The 27,179-nt window shown below is 41.7% G+C and overlaps 1 protein-coding gene across 1 annotated transcript; it reads right to left on the bottom strand.

Annotated features, from left to right (window-relative positions):
* Positions 1 to 394: 394 nt before the first annotated feature.
* Positions 395 to 11,862, bottom strand: THOC3 (THO complex subunit 3). The gene is made up of 6 exons (XM_055536569.1): positions 11,479 to 11,862; positions 10,586 to 10,742; positions 8,867 to 9,071; positions 2,534 to 2,695; positions 2,311 to 2,411; positions 395 to 958 (listed from the first exon to the last, which is right to left on the bottom strand). Exons 1-6 carry the CDS (start codon positions 11,743 to 11,745, stop codon positions 795 to 797), a joined length of 1,056 nt encoding a protein of 351 aa, XP_055392544.1. The 5' UTR covers positions 11,746 to 11,862; the 3' UTR covers positions 395 to 794.
* Positions 11,863 to 27,179: the final 15,317 nt, after the last annotated feature.

The raw sequence follows: 27,179 nt of genomic DNA, 5'->3' as shown, positions 1-27,179 counted from the left end.
GTTTCTATTTTAATTCCCCACAGTCTTGACTTCCTATTCTAATTTATAGGTCATATCATAATTTTTTATTTCTTGTATTTTTAATATATATAAAATTAAATATTTTACTATTTTTCCTCAATGTTTATCATAATCTGTGGCCTACAAATCTTGCAGAATGAGGCCAGGTACACATAGACATAAACAAGTGATGACTCAACATGTTATCAGAGTGCCACTGTCCATGCATTTCACACCACAAACCATGAGTTCTTGCTTATGACATTAAATGATAGGATTACAACCTTTAAATCCTATCTGAAACTTTTTTTAAATACAGTACTACAACACCTCCCTATAATGACATAAGAAAGTAATAAGGATAATATTACCATAATTTTTAAAGTCCTAGAAGTCCCATAATTAAAAAGTCAGTTTTATTAAATGTTCAATTCTCAAAATTATTAATATGTACTTTTTTTATTATAAAAAATCTCCAACTCCATCTCACCCTTCCTCACCTACCCCTCCAAACTACGTACTGTCCAAGCAGAACCAAGCCCAACAAATCCCACCACACGCCCAACAGCAGGAAGACAGGAAGTCCCCAGAGGACAAGGTATGCTGGTGTCAGCACTGCAAGGGACAGGGAACGAGAGCCAAATCAAACACAAAAGAAACCGGAATGGGCAGCCTAACAAAACACTGATACAATTTACACCAATTCATAAATACTTTAGGCGCCCACCAACCCCCAGAGAACAGACCAAACTAACTATACAACTGAAGCCACTGCCATATGCTGGGTCCTCCTATCAGGAATCATTGGGAAGCCCAAACAGCTTCACAGTTCCAGCTTCCCGACTGCTGTCGTATTTGCCATCTTTGTCATCACAGGCAAACGCCAGCAGAGGCCTTTTGGGGTGCCAAGCCACGGTGAAGGTCGGTGACTCACATTGAACCTCCCACAGCTTGTCTCCTATAAAAATCAATATAGGGATATCAATCAGTATGTTAACAGTAGACCACACTCATTAAGTACTTACCTATGTTAACTCATTTAATCTGCATAATAGTCCTATAGGATACGAACAATTCTACCCCGTTTTACAGAGAACACTGAGGTACAGAGGGGTCACAGGGCAGTCGGGTGGCGGAGCAGGATCTGAACCTAACAGCCCATGCTCTGAGCCCTAGCCTACACTGCCTAAAAAAACTGCAATGTCAGCTCTTTGTTGAGCACTTCTTATGAATCAGATGCATTATACTTATCCTAATAAAGTATGACAACGCTATCCATCAATGCAAGTAATGGTTTTAAACCCCATTTTATAAAGAAACGGGTAACTGAACAGTTAAGTCACACCTCAAAGAAGCAGCAGGGGAAAAAATAAGGCAGAAAAAGAACAGAGTCAGCACAGAAAGTCAGTCTGTCCGAAGTCACAGATCTTTCTACTCAACCACACTTGCCTTGCAAATAAAATTCTTTTTTCAAAATTTTTATCCTGCCTGCTTGTTGAAATTAAACATGGTTTTTCCAAAGCCACTTTTTTTTTTAACCTGGATTAATGTAGTAAAGTATTCACAGTGTGGTGTTGATTTAAAAATGCAGGATACACAGAATTATACACTTTAAATTGGTCAATTAGATGATATGTGAATTTTTTGATAAAGCTGTTTTTATATATATTGTTTCTACACACACACACATACTTTCTTTGAAGTTTTCTATATAGTTTGAATTCTTTTACTAAAGTATCATGTATTTCCAAAAGTAATAAAGTTACATTAAAAATAAACCTGAAGAAATACTTTTATAGAATGAATACTTGCCTCTCATTTTTCTATTTTCAAGTTCTGTCTTGTTGCTTTTTAAAACAAATCACATGTGCTTTGATAATTTCTTAAATTGTAAAATATATAAATCAACATACAGGCAAAAGACAAAAAGAAATATACCATATTGCTAAAAGAGACTGTATTTAAATGGTGAGATCACTCATCCATCCATCCATCCATTCATTCATTCTTCCTTTCTGTTATTTTAAAAATTTTGGAAAAAAATCATTATAATGGAAAAATTAAAAATAAATAAAAAGCAAACTGTTTTCTTTAATCACTTTCTTTCAGACCTGCCCCTCTTTCCTAAATCTTTGCTCCCTCATTACCTGATAACAGTCATAATAAACACACTTGCCTTAAGGAGGCAAATGCATTTTTGCTAATACTAGCAAAGTAGTAAGGAACAGAGATGAAAACACGTGATAGGCGTTCTCATGGCCAAGGATGAATGACAGAACAGTCTCGTTAAGATAGTGAGGGTTTGGTTACCTGTCTCCACTTCAGCAATGTCAATGAAGTGATCTTCTGAGGCTGATGCCAGCATTTTCCCATCATGGCTAAAACTGAGGGTCCTCACAGGCCAATCCAGCCTATAGCAGAGCAGACCAGACAGAGGAGACATTAGAATAATCCAAAGAGGAGGGCCCAACTTCACTCAAAATGAAATAAAACTAACTTATCCAACAAGCAAAGTGCTGGCAGAGTTGCTTACCTGGAAAAGCATCGAACACACACTAACTCATCTACATCCCAAAGGCTGACCAAAGCATCTGCACTTCCTGTTGCAAAGTACTTCCCCATGGGGTCAAACTTGATACAGATACAGTTGGAAGGATGGGCGTTGATGGACTGCACAGGCTTCAGTTCTGGGTAGCTGAAAAACAAAACAGACATCAATCAAACTGAGGGAAATGACCCTGGTACTAAGATAGAAATAGGAGACGCTGAAGAAGAAAACCAAAGACAACAGAATAAGTATCAAAGACTGTAAATCAAGGCTTTCCTGAAATAAAAAGATTTCAAAAATATACTGAAACAACACACTATATACTTAAGAATATGAACCCAGACTAACACAAAGACATTTTGTTGTTGTTCAGTAGCAAAGCAGTGTCCAACTCTGCGACCCCATGGACTGCAGCACATCAGGCTTCCCTGTCCTTCACTATCTCCTGGAATTTGCTTAAACTCATGTCCACTGAGTTGGTGATGCCATCCAACCATCTTATCCTCTGTTGTCTCCTTCTCCTCCTGCCCTCAATCTTTCCCAGCATCAGGGCATTTTCCATCAGGTGGCCAAAGTATCGGAGCTTCAGCTTCAGCATCAGTCCTTCCAAAGAATATTCAGGGTTGATTTCCTTTTGACTAGTTTGATCTCTTTGCTGTCCAAGAGTCTCCTCCAGCACCACAGTTCAAAAGAATCAACTCTTCAGCCCTCAGACTTCTTTATGGTCCAACTCACCCATCCATACATGACTGCTGGAAAAACCATAGCTTTGACTATATGGACCTTTGTTGGTAAAGTGATATCTCTGCTTTTTAACATGCTGTCTTGGTTTGTCATAGCTTTTCTTCCAAGGAGCAAGCGTCTTCTAATTTCATGGCTGCGGTCACCATCCACAGTGATTTGAGAGTCCAAGAAAAGAAAATCTGTCACTGTTTCCATTTTTCTCCATCTATTTGCCATGAAGTGATGGGAAGGATACCATAATCTTAGATTTTTGAATGCTGAGTTTTAAGCCAGCTTTTTTTTCTCCTCTTTCACCTTCATCAAGAGGCTCTCTGGTTCCTCTTCACTCTCTGCCATTAGGATGGTATCATATGCAAACCTAAGGCTGTTGATATTTCTCCCAGCAATCTTTTTTTTTTTTTTTTTAACTTTACAATATTGTATTGCTTTTGCCATATATCAAAATGAATCTGCCACAGGTATACATGTGTTCCCCATCCTGAACCTTCCTCCCTCCTCCCTCCCCATACCATCCCTCTGGGTTGTCCCAGTGCACCAGCCCCAAGCATCCAGTATCGTGCATCGAACCTGGACTGGTGACTCGTTTCATATATGATATTATACATCTCCCAGCAATCTTGATTCCAGCTTGTGATTCATCCAGCACAACATTTCACATGATGTACTAAGCATATAAAATAAACAAGCAGGGTGACAATATATAGCCCTGATATACTCCTTTTCCAATTTTGAGCCACTCCTTTGTTCCAAGTCCGGTTCTAACTGTTGCTTCTTGACCTGCATACAGGTTCTCAGGAGTCAGGTAAGTTCAGTTCAGTCACTCAGTCGTGTCCAACTCTTTGCAACCCCATGGACTGCAGCACACAGGCCTGTCTATCACCAAGTCCCGGAGCTTGCTCAAACGCATGTCCATTGAGTCAGTGATGCCAAGCAACCATCTCATCCTCTGTCATCCCCTTCTCCTCCTGCCTTCAATCTTTCCCAGCATCAGGGTCTTTTCCAATGAGTCCGTTCTTTGCATCAGGCAGCCAAAGTATTGGAGTTTCAGCTTCAGCATCAGTCCTTCCAATGAATATTCAGGACTGATTTTCTTTAGGATTGACTGGTTCGATCTCCCTGCAGTCCAAGGGACTCTCAAGTCTTCTCCAACATCACAGTTCAAAAGCATCAACTCTTTGGCACTCAGCTGTCTTTATAGTCCACCTCTCACATCCATACTTGACTACTGGAAAAACCATAGCTTTGACTACACGGAGGCAGGTAAGGTGTTCTGGTATTCCCATCTCTTTAAGAATTTTCCCGTTTGTTGTGATCCACACAGTCAAAAGCTTTGGCACAGTTAATGAAGCAGAAATAGATGTTTTTCTGGAATTCTCTTGCTTTTCCTATAATTCAACAGATGATGGCAATTTTATCTCTGGTTCTTCTGCTTTTCCTATATTCAGCTCGTATATCAGAAAGTTCTCAGTTCACATACTGTTGAAGCCTAGCTTGAAGGATTTTGAGCATGACCTTGCTGGCATGTGAAATGAATGCAACTGTGTGGTATTTTAAACATTCTTTGGTATTGCCCTTCTTTGGGACTGAAATGAAAACTGACCTTTTCCAGTCCTGTATGGCAACCCACTCCAGTACTCTTGCCTGGAAACTCCCATGGACGGAGGAGCCTGGAAGGCTGCAGTCCATGGGGTCGCTAAGGTTCACACATGACTGAGCGACTTCATTTTCACTTTTCACTTTCATGCATTGGAGAAGGAAATGGCAACCCACTCCAGTGTTCTTGCCTGGAGAATCCCAGGGATGGCGGAGCCTGGTGGGCTGCAGTCTACGGGGTTGCACGGTCGGACATGACTGGAGCGACTTAGCAGCAGCAGCAGCAGCCACTGCTGAGTTTTCCAAATTTGCTGACATACTGAGTGCAGTACTTTAACAGCATCATCTTTTAGGATTTGAAATAGTTCCGCTGGCATTCCATCACCTACACTAGCTTTGTTCATTGTAATGCTTCCTAAGACCTACCTGACTTCACGCTCTAGGATGTCTTACTCTAGGTGAGTGACCACATCATCATAGTTATCCAGGTCATTAAGGTCTTTTTTGTGCAGTTCTGTGTATTCTTGCCACTTCTTAATCTCTTCTGCTTCTGTTTAGTCCTTGCCATTTCTGTCCTTTATTGTGCCCATCTTTTCACGAAATTGTTTCCTTCGTATTTCCAATGTTCTTGAAGAGTCTCTAGTCTTTCCCATTCTATTATTTTCCTCTTTTTCTTTGCATGTTCACTTAAGAAGGCTTTCTAATCTCTCCTTGCACTCAGTTGGGTATCTTTCCCTTTCTCCTTTGCCTTTAATTTCTCTTCTTTTCTCAGCTATTTGGAAGTCCTCCTCAGACAACCATTTTGCTGTCTTGCATTTTCTTTGAGATGGTTTTGGTCACTGCCTCCTATACAATGTTATGAACCTCTGTCCATGGATTTTCAGGCACTCTATTGCATCTAATCCCTTGAATCTATTTGTCACTTCCACTGTATAATCATAAGGGATTTGATTTAGGTCATACCTGAATGGCCTAGTGGTTTTCCCTACTTTCTTCAATTTAAGTTTGAATTTTGCAATAAGGAGCTGAAAATAATGGACTTTCAAAAAATTAGATTATTGGCAGACTTCTGACAGTAACACTTTATGCCAAAAGAAAATGGAGTAAAAAGATAAACAAGTAAGAAAATATGAATCAAAGTTTTTATATCTAGCAAAGCTATCAATTATAAAGTGTTCAAAGAAGCAGCACAATATAAGTATCTCTTAAGTTTTATAAGTTATGATAAGTATGAACTCAGCGAACATTGCTCCCCTTGAACACTTTTTGAGGAATCAATACAGGAGAGTAAGCTGTGACAATCAGTGACTGAAGACTTATCAGCCCAAGGTTGGTGATGAACATTAAATACATATAGTTTCTTGTAAAAATTATACATGTTCAAAGTAATGTAATAACTGTAATCTGACAGCATGTAGTAGTATTAACTTTTTTTAATGGAGGAAGACATATCCTAAAAGCAAAATTTACAATTTTAAGTAATCACACTGGTGGTGGTAGTACTATTGTTAAATATCTGTGTGTGTAACAGGGGCCCCATGGACTGTAGCCCACCAGGCTCCTCTGTCCATGGGATTCTCCAGGCAAGAATACTGGAGCAGGTTGCCATTTCCTTCTCCAGGGGATCGTCCCAACCCAGAGACTGAACCCAGGTCTCCCGCATTGCAGGCAGACGCTTTAACCTCTGAGCCACCAGGGAAGCCCCGTAGGTAACCATGGGAAACTCAAATTCTATAATCCCCTGCATCTCTGAGAATCAGAATACTTAGCTTGGAAGCAAAGAGATTTTAACTGGAAGTTATATGTATGAATTTACAAATTATTTTGTCTTTAAGTATATACATATACTTCCTAGCTCTGTCTACTAGAAAGGTCTAGAAATCATCAACTCAACAATATGGACATTCTGAGTTCTAATATTTTCTAGTGAAAGAATCCAGGGATTCTCTGGGAATATACTAATTAAAGATTTGAGGCAGGAAATACACAGGATGAACTTGGCATATCTTGTTATACCAGAGAGCAAGAAACTGAAGACTATGAGAATTATGTTAAAAAATATGACAGGAACCAACTTGAAGAGAATTCTGTGTGCCAAAGACAAATTCAGCTTCAATAAGGATAATGATTATGACAGACTGAAACACATCTACTATGCTTAAATACACAGGTCCATAACAATCCTTTAAAAAAAAAAAAGCAGCAGATCATCTTTGGAATCAATAGAGAACTAATTCAGGACCTAATGACAAAGGGAAATTATCAAGCATATATCATGCCTTCTCTAAACTGGGTAACCAAACTGATAAGACAAAGTGACTCTTAAATAAACAAGCAGTCAGAATCGGCAAAATCCAGACTGGGACAAGCTCCCCAGGTTAACAGCCTGTTTTTTAACAGTTAAGTTCTAAGTAAAACAAAAGGAAGGAAGGAGACTCCTCCACAGTTTAACTGACTTAAAAGGCATATCACACTTTTTTAAATGGGCAGAATTAGAGTATCCAGAAATTCACATTTGGTAGCAAAACTATAAAGAAATAATATAAAAATCAAGACAGTGCTTTTCGAGGAGGGAGTTTTGATGAGGACAAAGCCCATGGAAACACTTCTGAGATGGCAAGCAAAGTAATATTTCTTGACTTGGTGGGATTACACAGGTGTTATGCATAGAACAGTTCATTAAGCTACATAATTGCATTTTGTGGTTTTCTACATCTGTTTTATTTTCTAATACAAAAGCTTAAAAAAAAACACTGCCTACAGACTAAAATTCAAGTTGCTAAGCATAGCATTCCAGAGCCAAATAATCTGGTACCAAATTACACTTTAACTTTATCTCCCTGTTTCAGGACCTCTCTTCAGATACTTTATCTACCACCACTCCCAGCAATTCTGATCTACTGACTACTTTCCAAATAAGCCATGTTCAGTCATACTTGTTTTGTCCATTGAGCAGTTCCCTTTTGCTGATTCTTAAAATTCTATTAATCTTTCAAGGTCAAGCTCAGAAACTGCCTCCTTCAACTCCCAAGTCCCACAGTCAATCCTTGGGATTCTACAGCAAACTCCCAATATCTCTAACACAGAGCCTACCACACTCTGCCTTGCAGTGTCCACCCAAGACAGCAGAAAGAACAGAATCAGATAGATCTCAACTTCAATTCCACAATTTCATTCATTTAGAGAATATTTACTAAGATCCTGACTGTGTGTAGCAGGTACTGGGCTAGGCACTAGGGTTCAACAGTAAACAAGTTAAATACAGCTCCTAATTCACAGAATTTAGTAACTAGAAGACACAAAGAAATAAATATGCATTTATAATGTAGAATGAGAAATGCTTCCAACAGAAGTACATAATATAAGCTTCTAACCTTGGGGATGAAGAGGGCCTCCCTAGAGGGAAATTGATATTTAAACTGAGACTTTGAAAATACGAATTAGGTATACTTCAAGGTACATCCAGTTCAAGTACTCACTAGCTAACTAGTCACTTACCCTCTGAGATCCCTGATCTTCATCTGTGAAATGGGAAGCATACCATCATCAGCTCCCTAGGATTTCTCTCTGGACACAGTAAAATATAAGGTACCTAGCTAGAAGGTGCTCAAGAGAAGTTAGAATTCCTTATTACTACAGTCGATCTTTGAACAAAGTCAGGGGTCGATCTGACAGGGGTTGAACAAACAGTTAAAAATTCATGTATAACTTAACAATTGGTCCTCTGTATCCACGGTTCCTCTGTATCTGTGGCTTTGCATCCCATATTCAATCAATCTCAGATCATATGGTACTGTAGTATTTACTACTGAAAAAATCCACATGTAAGGGAACCTGGGTAATTTAAATCCGTGTTGTTCAACAGTCAATTGCTTGTCCTTCTGGCTCCTTCAGGATAGACTCACATCTAATTCATCTTGGGATCCACTAGAGCACCCAGTGCAAAGACATGACAGTCCCCTAAACTTAGAAACCCCTCACCTGAGTATGTTGATACAACCGTTGCCATTTGTCAGGAAGAACATGTTATTGTCATTGTTCCAGGAGATTTCATTGACCTCAAACTTGAACTGCTCCTCCGCTTTGGAGCGGTGTGTCTTGGCGTCAATGAACGTCACCACATCATCCTTGTTGCCTACAGCGATGGTCTGCCCGTCAGGACTCCAGCAGATATTAATGTTCTCTCCTAGGAACCCAGATACGATCAGCAAGATACTGTTAGCCTACAACCCTCCAGAAGTTTATCTTGTTATCAAAGAAAGACTAGAGCTATTGCCCAGAGTTCATTCACTAAGGTCCTCATCAGTAGGACCAACCAGAAGTCCAGCACACTCATCTACACATTTCCCCCTTTAGTGCTCACATGTCTCTAAGGGACATTTTTCCTCCCCATTTTATAGACGAAAAACTGAAAGAGATGGGCCAAAATATCAAAGCTATGAAGTAACAGAGCCAAGATCTAAATGCATACTTAACACCAGAGCCTCTAATTCTCTCTTATACTTGCACTTCCCAAACTCCAGTCATTCACATGCCATTTTCACAATTTTTGAACTATCCATGTAATAGCTATACTTCTTCCTTTAAGACTTTTATTAAAACTGACCCCTCCAAATTTTTTAAATAGCTTCACTTTGGCAATAAATTCTATAAGCTAGTTCTTTTTTTCTAGTAGCCATTAAAATATATATATACAATCAGTTTTTAATGTTCATCTATATAGTTAAATCATGTACATATCACCAGTTGTCTAGTTGGGGAAACCATACCATTCCACCTCCAGGTACAAGTCTTGCCAACAAAGTCCAGTAGCCCACAAATTTCATCAACTTTATTGATTCTAAGATGCATATTTGGGGAGGGAGGAGGGAGGAGGGTTCAGGATGGGGAACACATGTATACCTGTGGTGGATTCATTTTGATATTTGGCAAAACTAATACAATTATGTAAAGTTTAAAAATAAAATAAAATTAGTTAAAAAATAAATAAAAATAAAATAAAATTAAAAAAAAAAAGAAAAAAAAAAAAAGAAAATGCATATTTTTTCACACTTTATTACCTGTAATGTATCTTAGAATGCACCAGGATGTATTTCAAAATTTTTGGTGTATCATGATTATCTAATAAAACTTTATTTTCTTTCCTAATGAAACAAAATATTGATGCATCTTATAATCAATAACATCTTAGCCAACATAACTTAATAAATGGCCTCAAGGTTTATAAGGCAATATCTGGGGAAGAACAGTCTATAAATGTACTACACAACTTCCAGGTCATTTTCTCCCCAACTGTCAGTCATTTATTCTAAAGTCATTCTAGCCTATCAGCAGTTTCCTAAATTCTCCACTCCTCGGTATATGCTGTTCCCCGTTAGAGCTGCCTACCCACTACAAGGTGACCACTAAATCTATATGGCTATCTTAAGGGTTTGCTCAAATTCTGTGAAGCCTTCCCTATCTTCTCCAGGCATACTTAAGTGTTTCCATTCTCAGTATCCACCTTGTAGACCTATCCATTACAAGATGACCATGTTATATTATGTTAGTTTTTTCAATACATATGTCTCTCCCTGCACTAAACTCTCAGGTCCTTATTCAGCTCAGGATGTCCCATACCAACAGGGCCAGGCACAGAGAAGATATTTAAAATGAATGACTGTCAGTAGCTCATCTTCCTACTGCCCTCTGAACAGTTACCTTTAGTGTTCACAGTGGCAATGCATTTCGTAGTCCTCACATCCCAGATGCGAATGGTTTTGTCTCCAGACGCAGTGACAAAGAGATCAGGGTTACTTGGATGCCAACAGAGCTGGTCCACGCTATCCCCATGTCCCCTATAATTGTTTTCCTTGACCTGAAAGAACAAAATCCAGATACCACTTCACCCATATGTACCTGCCTACCCATGTAACTTCTTAACCTTATTCAAAACGAGGTATCTGGCTACCAACATAAAAGTTCGGATGAGTAAAGAGTCCAGTCCTTCTAAGTCACTTCCCCTAAACCCTTCCCAATACCCTACCCTCCCTTCCTCCCCAGTCAGTGTGAACAGTTCTGAGGACGGGGTCCACACCAATGCCCTTACTCTTTATCCCTCCCTGGCCTTCCTCCTTTCTGGTTTTCTACCCTTACTCTTCCACCAAAGGTCCCAACCCGCTTACTCAATTCCACGGGGGCCCTGTCATTTTCAGAATGACTCTCCTCATCATCACAGGAGCCCACCACCACTGTCCCAGGCGCTCCTCACCACCACACGAGTCTCCCCGCCATCCTCTCCACCGGCCTTTACTCTCCACACTCACCTTCAACCCACCACGCTCATCTTCACGCCTCCTTACTATTACACTCCCTATACACCGTCCCCCGACCCCAACCACCTCCTCTCCACCACCCCCATCTTCACCTCTCATCAGTCCGTTCCCCCAGCCTCACCCCCCACACTTCTCTTTCGCGCATTATACACGCCGCTCACCTCCACACCCCTCCTTTCTCCCCCCTTCTCCTCACCCCCACTCTCCTCACGCCATTCTTCAACCTCGCCTTACCACACCCCCTCTCTCCCTAGCCTGGGCCGGGTCCCAGCGGCTCACCAACCGGTCCTTCTCCAGCAAGAAGACGCTGGCCGTCTTGTCGAAGGACCCCGAGGCCAGACGACGTCCGTCGCAGCTCCAGGCCACGGAGTGCACCTTGGCGCTGTGCGCCGGGAACTCGCGCGTCTTACTGTGGCCGCGGAACAGCTCCTGCATCCCGAGCACGTAGCGCGTCGGGCCGCTTGACACTGAGCACCAGGGAGCCATCGAGCCGGGACCGCTCTGGCCCAGCGATGAGGGTCCCATGGACGCCTGGGGAATCGCCATACCGAATTCCCGGACGCCGGCTCGGTAATATTCTTCTCAGCGGCAATCAGCCCTGCCGCCGCCGCCGCACGCATGCGCGGCAGAGACCACCCGCGCTTCCGCGCACCCGCACTGTGGCCCACTCCCGGAAGAGACTACAAGTCCCAGCATGCAGCGCGCTCCCGCCTTTCCCTTTCCCAGTGGTCGCGATTCCGCTTGGAATTTCCTTCAACTATTAACCATTAGGAGGTTTTTAGGGTCCTTATTTTCTATCCCTGTTTAATCGAAGAAATAACGCAATTCTTCTAAACCTCAGTTCGCTGTCAGTTAAAAACACCTTTTTTTCTGGGTTACTCCCACCTTTCAGCCCACTCACTTAGAGCCGAAGGCTCTCTACTTCCTACTGCAGGAGGAGCTGGTGAACTTCTCTGGGGAAATAGGTTAGAGGTTTGAGTTTTCCCTGGTGGTTCAATTGGTAAAGAATCCGCCTGCTAATGCGGGAGACCTGGGTTCGATTCCTGGGTTGGGACAATCTCCTGGAGGAGGAACCGGCTACCCACTCTATTCTGGCCTGGAGAATTCCATGGACCGTATAGTCCATGGGATACTACTGAGCGACTCTCGCTTTCACTTCTTTGGGGGCGGCGGGGAGGGGAAAGGGAGAGGAGGCTGAAGCAAGGGTGAGAGCTGCCGAAAGCTGTTCGGACGATTTTCAGACAAATTCCTTGTGTTTAGAAGGCTGTTCTATATGCGCATTATTATATATGCAAAAAATACATAAAATACCCAGTTCAGTTCAGTTCAGTTGCTCAGTCGTGTCCGACTCTTTGCGACTCCATGAATTGCAGCACGCCAGGCCTCCCTGTCCATCGCCAACTCCCGGAGTTCACTCAGACTTACGTCCATCGAGTCAGTGATGCCATCCAGCCATCTCATCCTCTGTCGTCCCCTTCTCCTCCTGCCCCCAATCCCTCCCAGTATCAGAGTCTTTTCCAATGAGCCAACTCTTCTCATGAGCTGGCCAAAGTACTGGAGTTTCAGCTTTAGCATCATTCCCTCCAAAGAAATCCCAGGGCTGATCTTCAGAATGGACTGGTTGGATCTCCTTGCAGTCCAAGGGACTTTCAAGAGTCTTCTCCAACACCACAGTTCAAAAGCATCAATTCTTCGGCGCTCAGCTTTCTTCACAGTCCAACTCTCGCATCCATACATGACCACTGGAAAAACCATAGCCTTGACTAGATGGACCTTTGTTGGCAAAGTAATGTCTCTGAAGAGTAAATGCCTTTTCATGCCCCCTTGGACTGGTCCCCACACCTCACACCCATACCTCAAACCACATATCCAGCATTTTCTTACTGAAGAAAGGGGTGGTGAGTTGCCAGAGCCAGACAAGTCGCTTGAGAAGGGCCAGTGAACTGGGGGCTGTGTTTCGGTGATGAAAAATTGGCTGAAAATTTGCATAAAAACAAGACTTTTAAAAAAGGTAACACGTGCATTTAATAATAAATGTAGAAAAAATGAAAGGGAATAAAGTGGGAGAGAGAGATTACTTCTCTCTGATGTACCCAAATTCCCCTTATAAAAAAATACTGTAAAGTTCCTTGTGAGGCCTTCCAAAGGTGGCTTTGGTACCAAATCACAAGTCCATGTATGCAACGGCAGAGCAAGGCCAATCAATACTAAAACGTTAAGAGTTTGGAACAGAGAAAGGCTTATTATAGGTTCATACAAGAAGATGGGTGGCTCATGCCCAAAGAACCCCGAAGTTACTAAAAGCTTTCAGCAAGCCCCTTTAAAAGCAAAAGGTGAGGGAGGGGTGTGATAAGTTGTTGCTAACTTCTTGGTGCCAGAGCCTTTGCTCTTGAAGTCAGGTCATGATCAGGTAACAATGTTCCTATAATCTCCTACCAAAGGATGTTATTCTCTGTCTTGACAAGAAAGAGCAAGGTCCCAAGGCACAACTTTCACTCTCCAAGGTCTCAGTCCTGGCTAAGAGGAGGCAGATCTCAGTTGGCAGCTCCTGCAGGGTCAGGTTTCTACACTTTGCCCAGCTGTCATCTCTGAGGGAGCCAGGCACTGAATCAAACTGGCCCAGGCAGACTACGATCCAGGCAGACAGTCACTGCTATTAGGTCACAGAGACAGGGAAGGGGGAGAGATTCACCACTGTCTCAAGACCTGGGCCAAGGCTAGTGGAGGGCCTTAGTCAAGGCTTCAGAGCCCTGCAGGACATAGTCCCCAGTCTGTTCCCTGGGCCCTCGGAGAAGGCCTGAATCTGCCTCTTACCTCACTCTCCACCTAATGACTACTCACCCTTGGCTGAATCACTTCCCTAATGGTCACTCATTGACAGTTGGTTGCTTGTCTGGGAGGGGGACCCACTAAGGCACTGACCAATGGTTGAGCGAGACCTGTTGCCTAGTTACAGGTTGCAGAGTAATGACGCACAGCAATGGCTGCCTGCTAAGGGCTATGCTCATTCTGCTCTGTTACAGTTGTTGTTTGGTTGCTCAGTCACGTCTGATTCTTTGTGACCCCATGAACCACAGCACGCCAGGCTTCCCTGTCCATCACCAACTCCTAGAGCATGCTCAAACTCATGTCCATCAAGTCGGTGATGCCATCCAACCATCTCGTCCCGTCACCCCTTCTCCTCCTCCCTTCAATCTTTCCCAGCATCAGGGTCTTTTCCAGTGAGTCAGTTCTTTGCATCAAGTGGCCAAAGTATTGGAGCTTCAGCTTCAGCATTAGTCAGTCCTTCCAAAGATTATTCAAGGTTGATTTCCTTTAGATTTGACTGGTTTGATCTCCCTGCTGTCCAAGGGATTCTCAAGAATCTTCTCCAGCACCACGGTTTGAAAGCATCAATTCTTTGGCACTCAGTCTTCTTCATGGTCCAGCTGTCACATCCATACATGACTATTGGAAAAATCATAGATTTGACTATACAGATCTTTGTCAGCAAAGTGATATCTCTGCTTTTTCATATGCTGTCTAGATTCGTCATAGCTTTTCTTCCAAGGAGCAAGCATCTTTTAATTTCATGGCAGTCACCATCCACAGTGATTTTGGAGCCCAAGAAAATAAAATCTGTCACTGTTGCCACTTTATCCCCTTGTATTTGCCATGAAGTAATAAGACTGGCTGCTATGATTTTAGTTTTTTGAATGTTGAGTTTTAAGCCAGCTTTTTCACTCTCCATTTTCACCCTCATCAAGAGGCTCTTTAGTTCCTCTTTGCTTTCTGCCATTAGGATGGTATTATCTATGTATCTGAGGTTGTTGATATTTCTCCCAGCAATCTTGATTCCAGCTTGTGATTCATCCTGCCTGGCATTTCACATGATGTACTCTGCATATCAGTTAAATAATCAGGATGACAATATACACCCTTGATATACTCCTTTCCCAATTTTAAGCCAGTCCGTTGTTCCATGTCTCCTTCTAACTGTTGCTTCTTGACCTGCATACAGATTACTCTGGAGGCAGGTAAGGTGGTCTGGTATTGCCATCTCTTTAAGAATTTTCCACAGTTTGTTGTGATCCACACAGTAGTTTAAGTGTAAATTGATTGCCTTGGGAGAGATAGACAGGTATGTGTATATCCTACCCTCTCCCAACCCCCCAAAATGGTAGCATTCCTTACATAACTTGCTTTCTATTGTACACACATATAAGAAATCATAAGTATATGCATATGTCTCATTCTTTTAATGGATACAGTCTTTAATATGAGGCTTCCCTTGTGGCTCAGGCGGTAAAGCATCTGCCTACAATGTGGGAGACCCAGGTTAGATCCCTGGGTCGGGAAGTTCCCCTGGAGAAGGAAATGGCAACCCACTCCAGTATTCTTGCCTGGAAAATCCCATGGATGGAGGAGCCCAGTAGGCTACAGTCCGTGGGGTCGCAAAGAGTCGGTCTTTAATATAGAGGTATTATATAATAGTTTATTCAACTGATCACTTTGGTGGACATTTCATGTCCATGAATTTGCTTTTAGGACAATACTGCTGTGAACATCCCCATACAGATTTCACTGTGCACATATGCACTTTTTATTTGAATAAGTATTGTCAAAACACCTGAAGTTCTAACATCTACATTTCTACGAGCAGCATGGGAGAGTGCCATGAGGTCTTAAATACTAAGTGAGTCCACATAAAATGCACAAGGTTCTGAGAGGGGCCTTAGGAAATATGGCTCTTTTCTTTCCCCATTCACTTCCCTACCCATTTAAAGCTAGAAATTCTTGGAGACCTCAAAGCTTTTCAGACTGCAAAGAATACTGATGAGATTACTAAGATCTTGGGGGTGGGAGATTATTTGCTATTTAGTTTTTCCGCCTTACCTTTCATTTTCAGGAATCTTCTTCATATTATTGCAGTGAAAAGGGAAAAAAGATGAATCAATTTTTTTCTTTTCCTTTCCTGAGAAGAAGATAAACCTGAACACATCTAGCTCTTTTTACTTTGCTCAGTGGCTCAGTCATGTTTGACTCTTTGTGACCCCATGGACTATAGCCCGCCAGACTTTTCTGTCCATGGTATTTCCCAGGCAAGAATACTGGAGTGGGTTGCCCTTTCCTTCTCCAGGGGATCTTCCTGACCCAGGAATCAAACTCGTGTCTTTTGTGCCTCCTGAGTTGCAGGCAGACTTAATCACTGAACCACCGGTGCTGCTCCTAACTCTGCATGTCTGTACCGAAGTTTGCTTTTCTGCCCCCTAACTCTGCAGGAGCTATTTTCTTTTGACTGCACACCTATTTTCTTTTGACTGTACACTAAATACATCCTGGATCTGGAGTTTACCCTTACAACACGCTTCCCCTTGTTGTTACATATCAGAAAGAAGGCCGCAGGGCCACCGAACTGCCAGACTCAATTACTGGGTTATTGATACCAGCCTATGACTGTCTTTGAAACAGTGCAAAAGGAAGAAATCAAGACCCTAACACCTTTGTTCCTCATCACTGGCTCCTGACTATGAGCTCTCATCTTATATAAGCCCCTAGACTTCTCATGGGGGCGGGAGGCACAGTTCTTGGGGAGTGAGCCTACTGTGTTCCCCTCTCTGCTTGCTGAGAATTAAAGCCACCTTTCTATTTCCTCTGAACTCTGCCTCTGTAGTTTTTATTCAGCGCCAGTGGGCAGAGAAAGCCAAGATTTTGGCCAGCAACAATTTTGCTAACACTTCTTTCCCTACATGCCCTGAGAATATATCTCCCGGTGCCGGATAAGGACACTAAGAACAAAGAGGTAAAATGTCCTGCTCCGGGTCACATGGCTGATATTGATTAGAACTCTGGTTTTACTGACTTTAAATTCTTCACTCTGATTCTTAGCATCTGAAACTGTTATAAATGTAATTCTTTATATTTCTGTATTAGTGCTGTGTTTGGGGTATATATTATGCTTTTTATTTCATTCTCCCTTGTGTCCTTGTTCTATATTCTGTATAGAACCTCAGTTGTGGTAAGTGTTTCCCTCTGCTCTTCAATGAGACAGTTGTGATAGCACATTTCTGGGGGCTGTGAGACTGAAGTCAGAGCACCAAAGGGGAGAGAAAATCCAGGGGAACAGAGGCACGGGCTGGTATTAAAAAAAAAATCTTCATTTTGGAAAAAACTAACAAATTCAGAGAAAAGCTCCAAGAATAGTAAGAGTGCTGCTATGAAAATCTTCATTTTGGAAAAAACTAACAAATTCAGAGAAAAGCTCCAAGAATAGTAAGAGTGCTGCTATGCCTATGGCCCAGATTTGCCTAGTTTGAGCATTTTGTTCTATCTTCTCTGTCTATACTTATACATATCACTATTTTGCCTATTTGAGTAAGTTTAAGTTGTTCGTTACACCTCAATATTTCAGTGAATATTTCCTAAGAATAAGGATATTCTGTTTCCTATTCCTGGCATAGTTATAAACATTAGTAATTTGAACCATAACGTAAAATTTAATCTACTATCTATTTCAATTGTGTCAGTTTAGCCACTAATATCCTTAGTGCATTCTTCCTCCAATACAAGATCTAGTCTAGAATTTTATACTGTATTTAGTTATCATGTCTCTTTAGTCTCCTTGAATCTATAAAAATTCCCCAGCATTTCTGTGCTTCTATGACCTTCATATTTTTTTTAAAAAAAATACCATTAATGGATCATTTTTTTAATTAAAATTTTTTAAAATTTATTTATTTGGCTGTGCTGGGTCTTCATTGCTGTGTGGGCTTTTTTCTAGTTATAGTGAGCGGGGTTCTCTAGTTCCCGGTTGCAGTGTGTGGGCTTCTCATTGCTGTGACTTCTCTTGTGGAGCACAGGCTCTCGGGCACTCGGGCTTCAGTAGTCGCAGCACGTATGCTCAGTACTTGCAGCTCCTAGGCTGTAGAGCACAGGCTCGACAGTTGCGGTGTACAGGCTTAGTTGCTCCACGACAAGTGGGATCTTCCCAGGTAAGCGGTCGAAACTTGTCTCCTGAATTGGCAGGTGGATTCTTTACCACTGAGCCACCAAGGAAGCCCCTAGATGGATCATTTTTATAGTCATTTCTGCTACCCAGAAATTCTCTTTGGGAGCTGACTTTTGTTCAAACTCTGCAGGATGTTTTTATATATGGGAGTCTTAGGAATTTAAGGGTCATTCAGGGCAGAATCAGGTCAAACACAGTAACGCCAGAGATGCCAGGATGTGTAAGAGGGAATTTTCAGGAGCTGAGGCAAACATGTTACAATGAAAGAAGAGTAGATAAGGAAGGAGGGGGCTTGAAATATAAGTCCTATTTTGGTGGGGGCTTTGGAGAAGCTGTTGTTGCAAAAGAAAACAGGAAGGAGCCACTTACTTCTGGCAAATCCTTGACTTATAGTTGTGTATCAGTTCAACCAGAGAAGCAAACTAGTGAAAGATATATGTTAGAAAGATTGATTTCAAGGAATTGATTTACACCACTGTGGGGGTTACTAAGCAACTCTGAAATCCACAGAGCAGGCTGTCAGACTGGGTAGGCTGGAACTCTCAGGCACTGGCTGAAGGTAATTTCCAAAGGCAGAATTGTTCTCTCAGGGAAGTCACATGTGTGTGTGCAATGTTGTTTCAGTCGTGTCGACCCTGTACAGCCTTAAAATTCTTGCAACTCCTTTATTTAAAGTTCACTAATTGTGGAGCTCATCTATAAAACACCTTCACAGGAAAGATCTAGATTAATATCTGATTGACTAACTGGGGACTGTAGCCTAGCCAAGCTGACACATCAAAAAGATCATTACAGGGTGGGGGAGGTTTGAGTCTCCTGAGCAAGGTAGACTCATGACAATGGTCAGACAAGTGAGGAAAGCAAACTAAGGAAAGGGTACGGAGGTTGATTTTAGCAGCTTAGAATTTTAATTATAAAACTGATAGTATTACAGTTCTAGGTGTATTACACCTAGGTATTATTGGGAACTAAAGAAGATTTCCCCTCCCTTAGAAAAAGTTGACCTTGCTATTATTGTAAGAATTGTTTAAGGAGAGTTCTGGAAGATGGCAGATTAGAAAGAACTAGGAAACTGTCTTCCCACATAGACAACAGTTGCACTAGAAGAATCTGTCTGGTGTTAAATGTTTTGGAACTCTGGAGATAAATGAAGGCTTGCAACTTCCAGGAGAAGGCTTGGACAGTAGAATTCCAGTTGATTTCAACTTCACCTCTTAGCACAGTACCAGCTATGCATCTCCACCTCCAGCCCTATGGCATATAGCCATGCCATGTGTTCTTCAAACAACCTGCACATAACCATATGAAGAAATAAAGATATCAATAAAGGAAAATACATGGACAACTATAAGAGCTATTACTGTAACAACAGTTTGCAACTCTATATTTTCTTTTCTACATGATTTGAGACTAGTAAACTTTTAAATCGCCGAAGAATTGATGCTTTTGAACTGTGGTGTTGGAGAAGACTCTTGAGAGTCCCTTGGACTGCAAGGAGATCCAACCCATCCATTCTGAAGCAGCCCTGGGATTTCTTTGGAAGGAATGATGCTAAAGCTGAAACTCCAGTACTTTGGCCACCTCATGCGAAGAGTTGACTCATTGGAAAAGACTCTGATGCTGGGAGGGATTGAGGGCAGGAGGAGAAGGGGACGACAGAGGATGAGATGGCTGGATGGCATCACTGACTCGATGGACGTGGGTCTCAGTGAACTCCGGGAGTTGGTGATGGACAGGGAGACCTGGCGTGCTGTGATTCACGGGGTCGCAAAGAGTTGGACACGACTGAGCGACTAAACTGACTGACTGACTGACTGACACTTTTAAAAGTTATAATCTAAAAGATAGAATTGTAATGTTTTTGTAACTCCACATTTAGTTTCTACATAATTTAAGAGTGTAATGTACTCAAAAGAATTATAAGTTTATGTTTTGGGGCATATAATGTATAATGATGTAATTTTGTAACATCAACAACTAAAAGGGATGAGAACAAAGCTATTAATACTAAAGGAGAAGTTTTTTATATGTTACTGAGGATAAATTGGTATAAATTCCAATTAATGTGTTATAATTTTAGGATTTTAAATGTAATTCCCACAGTACTCACAAAGAAAATAGCTACAGAACAGTGCAGGAGAAGCAGCTGCGTGATACAGGAGTAGCAGAGAGGAGCTGCCCCAAGTCCAAGGTCAGGAGCAGTGGCTGCACTTTCCTAGAGCAGCCGTGAAGACATACCCCATGTCCAAGGTAAAAGAAACCCAAGTAAGATGGTAGGAGCTGAGAGAGGGCATCAGAGGGCAGACAGACTGAAACCACATTCACAGAAAACTAGCCAATCTGATCACACGGACCACAGCCTTATCTAACTCAGTGAAACTAAGCCATGCCATGTGGGGCCACCCAAAATGGATGGGTCATGGAAGAGAGGTCTGACAGAATGTGGTCCACTGGAGAAGGGAATGTCAAACCACTTCAGTATTCTTGCCTTGAGAACCCCATAAACAGTATGAAAGGCAAAAAGATAAGACACTGAAAGATGAACTCCCCTGGTCGGTAGGTGCCCAATATGCTACTGAATATCAGTGGAGAAATAACTCCAGAAAGAATGAAGGGATGGAGCCAAACTAAAAACAACACCCAGGTGTGGATGTGACTGGTGATAGAAGCAAGGTCTGATGCTGTAATGAGTAATATTGATAGGAACCTGGAATGTTACGTCCATGAATCAAGGCAAATTGGAAGTGGTCAAACAGGAAATGGCAAGAGTACATCGACATGCTAACAATCAGAGAACTAAAATGGACTGGAATGGGTGAATTTAACTCAGATGACCATTATATCTACTACTGTGAGCAAGAATCCCTTAGAGGAAATGGAGTAGCCATCATAGTCAACAAAAGAGTCCGAAATGCAGTACTTGGATGCAATCTCAAAAACGACAGAATGATCTCTGTTCGTTTCCAAGGCAAGGCATTCAATATCATGGTAATCCAAAGCTATGTCCCTACCAGTAACGCTGAAGAAGCTGAAGTCGAACAGTTCTATGAAGACCTACAAGACCTTTTAGAACTAACACCCAAAAAAGATGTCCTTTTCATTATAGGGGACTGGAATGCAAAAGTAGGAAGTCAAGAAACAACTGGAGTAACAGGCAAATTCGGCCTTGGAGTACAGAATGAAGCAGGGCAAAAGCTAATAGCATTTTGCCAAGAGAACGCACTGGTCATAGCAAACACCCTCTTCCAACAACACAAGAGAAGACTCTACACATGCACATCAGCAGATGGCCAACACCGAAATCAGATTGATTATATTCTTTGCAGCCAAAGATGGAGAAGCTCTATACAGTCAACAAAAACAAGACCAGGAGCTGACTGTGGCTCAGATCATGAGCTCCTTAATGCCAAATTCAGACTTAAAGTGAAGAAAGTAGGGAAAACCACTAGACCATTCAGGTACGATCTAAATCATTCCCTTACGATTATACAGTGGAAGTGAGAAATAGATTTAAGTGACTAGATCTGATAGACAGAGTGCCTGATGAACTATGGACGGAGGTTCATGACAATATACAGGAGACAGGGATCAAGACCATCCCCATGGAAAAGAAATGCAAAAAAGCAAAATGGCTGTCTGGGGAGGCCTTACAAATAGCTGTGAAAAGAAGAGAAGCGAAAAGCAAAGGAGAAAAGGAAAGATATAAGCATCTGAATGCAGAGTTCTAAAGAATAGCAAGGAGAGATAAGAAAGCCTTCCTCAGCGATCAATGCAAAGAAATAGGGGAAAACAATAGAATGAGAAAGACTAGAGATCTCTTCAAGAAAATTAGACATACCAAAGGAACATTTCATGCAAAGATGGGCTCGATAAAGGACAGAAATGGTATGGACCTAACAGAAGCAGAAGATATTAAGAAGAGATGGCAAGAATACAAAGAAGAACTGTACAAAAAAGATCTTCACGACCCAGATAATCACGATGGTGTGATCACTCACCTAGAGCCAGACATCCTGAAATGTGAAGTCAAGTGGGCCTTAGAAAGCATCCCTACAAACAAAGCTAGTGGAGGTGATGGAATTCCAGTTGAGCTATTTCAAATTCTGAAAGATGATGCTTGAAAGTGCTGCACTCAACATGCCAGCAAATGTGGAAAACTCAGCAGTGGCCACAGGACTGGAAAAAGTCAGTTTTTATTCCACTTCCAAAGAAAAGCAATGCCAAAGAATGCTCAAACTACGGCACAATTGTACTCATCTCAGTGCAGTTTAGTTCAGTTCAGTTGCTCAGTCGTGTCCGACTCTTTGCCACCCCATGAATCACAGGACGCCAGGCCTCCCTGTCCATCACCAACTCCCGGAATTCACCCAGACTCATGTCCATTGAGTCAGTGATGCCATCCAGCCATCTCATCCTCTGTCGTCCCCTTCTCCTCCTGCCCTCAATCCCTCCCAGCATCAGAGTCTTTTCCAATGAGTCAACTCTTCGCATGAGGTGGCCAAAGTACTGGAGTTTCAGCTTTAGCATCATTCCTTCCAAAGAAATCCCAGGGCTGATCTCCTTCAGAATGGACGGGTTGGATCTCCTTGAAGTCCAAGGGACTCTCAAGAGTCTTCTCCAACACCACAGTTCAAAGGCATCAATTCTTCAGCACTCAGCCTTCTTCACAGTCCAACTCTCACATCCATACATGACCACAGGAAAAACCATAGCTTTGACTCATCTCACACGCTAGTAAAGTAATGCTCAAAATTCTCCAAGCCAGGCTTCAGCAATACGTGAACTTCCAGATGTTCAAGCTGGTTTTAGAAAAGGCAGAGGAACCAGAGATCAAATTGCCAACATCTGCTGGATCATGGAAAAAGCAAGAGAGTTCCAGAAAAACATCTGTTTCTACTTTATTGACTATGCCAAAGCTTTTGACTGTGTGGATCACAATAAACTGCGGGAAATTCTGAAAGAGATGGGAATACCAGACCACCTGACCTGCCTCTTGAGAAACCTGTACGCAGGTCAGGAAACAACAGTTAGAACTGATTCCAAATAGGAAAAGGAGTACATCAAGCCTGTATATTGTCACCCTGCTTATTTAACTTATATGCAGAGTACATCGTGAGAAATGCTGGGTTGGATGAAACACAAGCTGGAATCAAAATTGCAGGGAGAAATATCAATAACTTCAGATTGCAGATGACACCACCCTTATGGCAGAAAGTGAAGAGAAATTAAAGAGCCTCCTGATGAAACTGAAAGAGGAGAGTGAAAAAGTTGGCTTAAAGCTCAACATTCAGAAAACTAAGATCATAGCATCTGATCTCATCACTTCATGGCAAATAGATGGGGAAAGAGTGGAAACAGTGTCAGACTTTATTTGGGGGGGGGCCTCCAAAATCACTGCAGATGGTGATTGCAGCCACGAAATTAAAAGACACTTACTCCTTTGAAGGAAAGTAATGACCAACCTAGACAGCATATTGAAAAGCAGAGACATTACTTTGCCAACAAAAGTCCATCTAGTCAAGGCTATGGTTTTTCCAGTAGTCATGTATGGATGTGAGAGTTGGACTATAAACAAAGCTGAGTGCAAAAGAATTGATACTTTTGAATTGTGGTGTTGGAGAAGACTCCTGAGAGTCCCTTGGACTGCAGGGAAATCTAACCAGTCCATCCTAAGGGAGATCAGTCCTGGGTGTTCACTGGAAGGACTGAAGTTGAAGCTGAAACTCAAATACTTTGGCCACCTGATGTGAAGAGCTGACTCATTGGAAAAGACCCTGATGCTGGGAAAGATTGAGGGCAGTAGGAGAAGGGGATGACAGAGGATGAGATGGTTGGATGGCATCACCGACTCAATGGACATGGGTTTGGTTGAACTCCGGCAGTTGGTGATGGACAGGGAGGCCTGGCGTGCTGTGGTTCATGGGGTCGCAAAGAGTCAGACACAACTGAGTGACTGAACTGAACTGATACCAAAAAAGTAAAAGAAAGAAAATTAGAAAGGAATTTAAACATTTTACTGCAAAAATCATCTAAACACAAAAGAAGACAGTAATGCAAGAAATGAGGGGTTAAAAGGGGATAGCACATATAGAAAATAAATAGCACAATGATACAAGTAATCCCTTCTTCTAAATAATTACTTCAAATGCAAATGGACTAAACTCTCCCAGCAAAAGACAAAGACTAGCAAAATGGATCAAAACACATGTGCCAACTCTATGCCATCTGTTAGATACTTTACAGCCAAAGACCAAAATAGATTGAAAGTGAAAGGATTGGTAAAGATATCCCATGCAAATAACCAAAAGAAAGTAAGGGTAGCTATATTAATATCAGAGAAAATAGACTTTAAATTTTTTGAAAAGGTCATAAAAGATAAAGAAGGATATTATATTAGAGAAAATATTTGCAAACAGAGCAATTGACAAAAGATTAATCTCAAAAATATACAAGCAGCTCATGTAGCTCAATTTAAAAAAAATGGACAGGGACTTCCCTGGTAGTCCAGTGGGTAAGACTCCAAGCCCCCAGTGCTAAGGGCTTGGGTTTCATCCCTGGTCAGAGAACTAGATCCCACATGCTGCAACTAAAGATCCTATATGCCTCAACAAAGACCCAGCATAGCCAGATATATAATTTTTTTTTAACAGGCAGAAGACATATTTATCCAAAGAAGACATATAAATGGCCAACAAACACATGAAAAGATGCTCAACATTGCTCATTATTAGAGAAGTGCAAATCAAAACCACAATGAGGTATCACCTCGCATTGATCAGAATGGCCATCATCAAAAAATCTAGAAAAAATAAATGCTGGAGAGGATGTGGAGAAAAGGAATCCCTCTTGCACTGTTGTTGGGAATGTAAATTGACAACACCACTATAGAGAACAGTATGGAGATTCCTTAAAAAACTAAAGATAAAACTACCATATGACCCAGCAATCCCAATACTGGACATATACCCTGAGAAAACCATAATTCAAAAAGACACATGTTGGGGCTTCCTTGGCATCCAGTGGTTAAGACTTGCCTTCCAATGGAGGGAGTGCAAGTTTGATCCATGGTTCAGGAACTAAAAGCCCACATGCCAAATGGCCAAAATACCAAAACATAAACAACAGAAGCAATATTGTAACAAGTTCAATAAAGCTTAAAAAAAAAAGACACATATACCCCAATGTTTATCTTAGTTTATAGTAAATAACAATAGCCAAGACATGGAAGCAACATAAATGTCCATTAACAGATGAATGGATAAAGAAGATGTGAGATATATATATATATATGATATATATATATATATATGATATATATATATATATATATGATATATATATATACACACAATGGAATATTACTCAACCACAAAAGGGAACACTGCTGGATGAACCTAGAGTCTGTCATACAGAATAAAGTAAGTCAGAAAGAAAACCAAATATCATGTATTAATGCATATATATGGAATCTAGAAAAACAGTACTGATGAACCTATTTGCAGGGCAGGATAGAGACAGGGATGTAGAGAATAGATTTGTAGACAAAGTGTGGCGAAGGAGAGGTTGGGAAGAATTGAGAGAGTAGCGTTGACATACATACACCACCATATGCAAAATAGATAGCTAGTGGGAAGCTGCTGTAAAGCACAGGGAGCTCAGCTCGGAGTGCTGTGATGACCTAGAGGGATGGGGGAGGGAGGGGGCGGCGCCAGGGGCAGAAATGGGAGGGAAGCTTAAGAAGGAGGGGATATATTTATACATATAGCTGATTCATGTTGTTGTAACAGCAGAAAGTAACACAACATTGTAAAGCAATTATACTCCAATTTTAAAATAAAAAGTAAATAAATAAATTGGGCATGTTCACATGCAAATCAAAGCCCCAGCTTCCCATGGGGAAGGGGAGTTGCTATTGCATAGTCAAAACAAGCATAATACACAAGATATAATATCCAATATTGTGTTTGATGTCAGTCTTCAATACTTTGTTCTCTTCTCTCATCCTTCTCCAAATCTGCCAAGCTGAGGACAGACACACACCCCCACCTCCAACATGAGTGCAATTCAATGAGGCTCCAGCTCCTTACATCTCTCTCATTAAAACAAAAACAAAAACAGAGCGTAGGATGCTTGAGTGAGCCATCACCTGCTTAACCCTCAAATTCTGTACCTGTGAAATGGAATAAATAATAGCAGCTAGCATAATGTGATATGAAATGGGTTGATGCATGTGAAATGGATTCTGAGCATATAATAGGCACTGAATAAATGAAAACTATCAGGTTCCACTCCATTCCATACTTCAAAAGATTCTAAGAAGAACCTCACTTTAAAGAAACATGAGAATGTTCCAAAGTCTCCCCTATGACCAGAAAAAGGTTATATAGCCTTATTCCCAAGGAGCATTTGTCCCTGGGATATCACCATCCAGTGTCCCCACCTGCAACTCTGCACACCCAGGCTGACCCCCTATCACCCAGCTTCTCAGAGCTCAGATCTGCACATTTGCTCCTATCACCTTCCTCCCCACCCTCCAGGCATTTGTGCTGCCCACCCTAGCAAGCTGTCTCCCTAACACCTCACCTACTCATGGTTTCATTATTTTATTCCCTACCTTTTTCACTCAGAAGAAGGGGAGAAGCAGGGAGAATCATACAAGCAAGGAGATGGGTGGAAAGGGATAGGGAGCCAGCTGCACCTATAACCCCCACTTCAGCATCCTCAACCCACAGCTTTCACAAGTCCACGCTTGGCCATCTGGTGCTCCTGCCTCCCCTTCACCCACACACACCCTGCTACTGAGAAGTCAGTAACACTCTCTTTTTCTAGAGGTTTTAGACCCCCAATTCTACAGCTCTTTAAAAAAGCCCAATTCTCCTATCTGGCTAGAAGACATACTGCCTTCCTTGGAAGTGAGTCAAGGTTATGTGGAGTTAGAAGATGACTCACTGAGACCCTTAACGCTGTCTAAGCACCAGGCTCATTAGCTCTG

The sequence above is a fragment of the Bubalus kerabau genome, chromosome 10 (assembly GCF_029407905.1).
Source record: "Bubalus kerabau isolate K-KA32 ecotype Philippines breed swamp buffalo chromosome 10, PCC_UOA_SB_1v2, whole genome shotgun sequence".
Classification (NCBI taxonomy): Eukaryota; Metazoa; Chordata; class Mammalia; order Artiodactyla; family Bovidae; genus Bubalus; species Bubalus kerabau.
The sequence above is the reverse complement of the archived record's forward strand: the minus strand, read 5'-3'. Positions and strand labels throughout refer to the sequence as shown.

Coding starts and splice junctions, on each gene's coding strand:
- THOC3 (XM_055536569.1), bottom strand. CDS start 11,745: ATGGCGATTCCCCAGGCGTCCATGGGACCCTCATCGCTGGGCCAGAGC. Junction 9,072..10,585: donor TGCCACTGTGAACACTAAAG/GTAACTGTTCAG, acceptor CTGGGTTCCTAG/GAGAGAACATTAATATCTGC. Junction 2,696..8,866: donor GGTTGTATCAACATACTCAG/GTGAGGGGTTTC, acceptor TTTGTTTTTCAG/CTACCCAGAACTGAAGCCTG.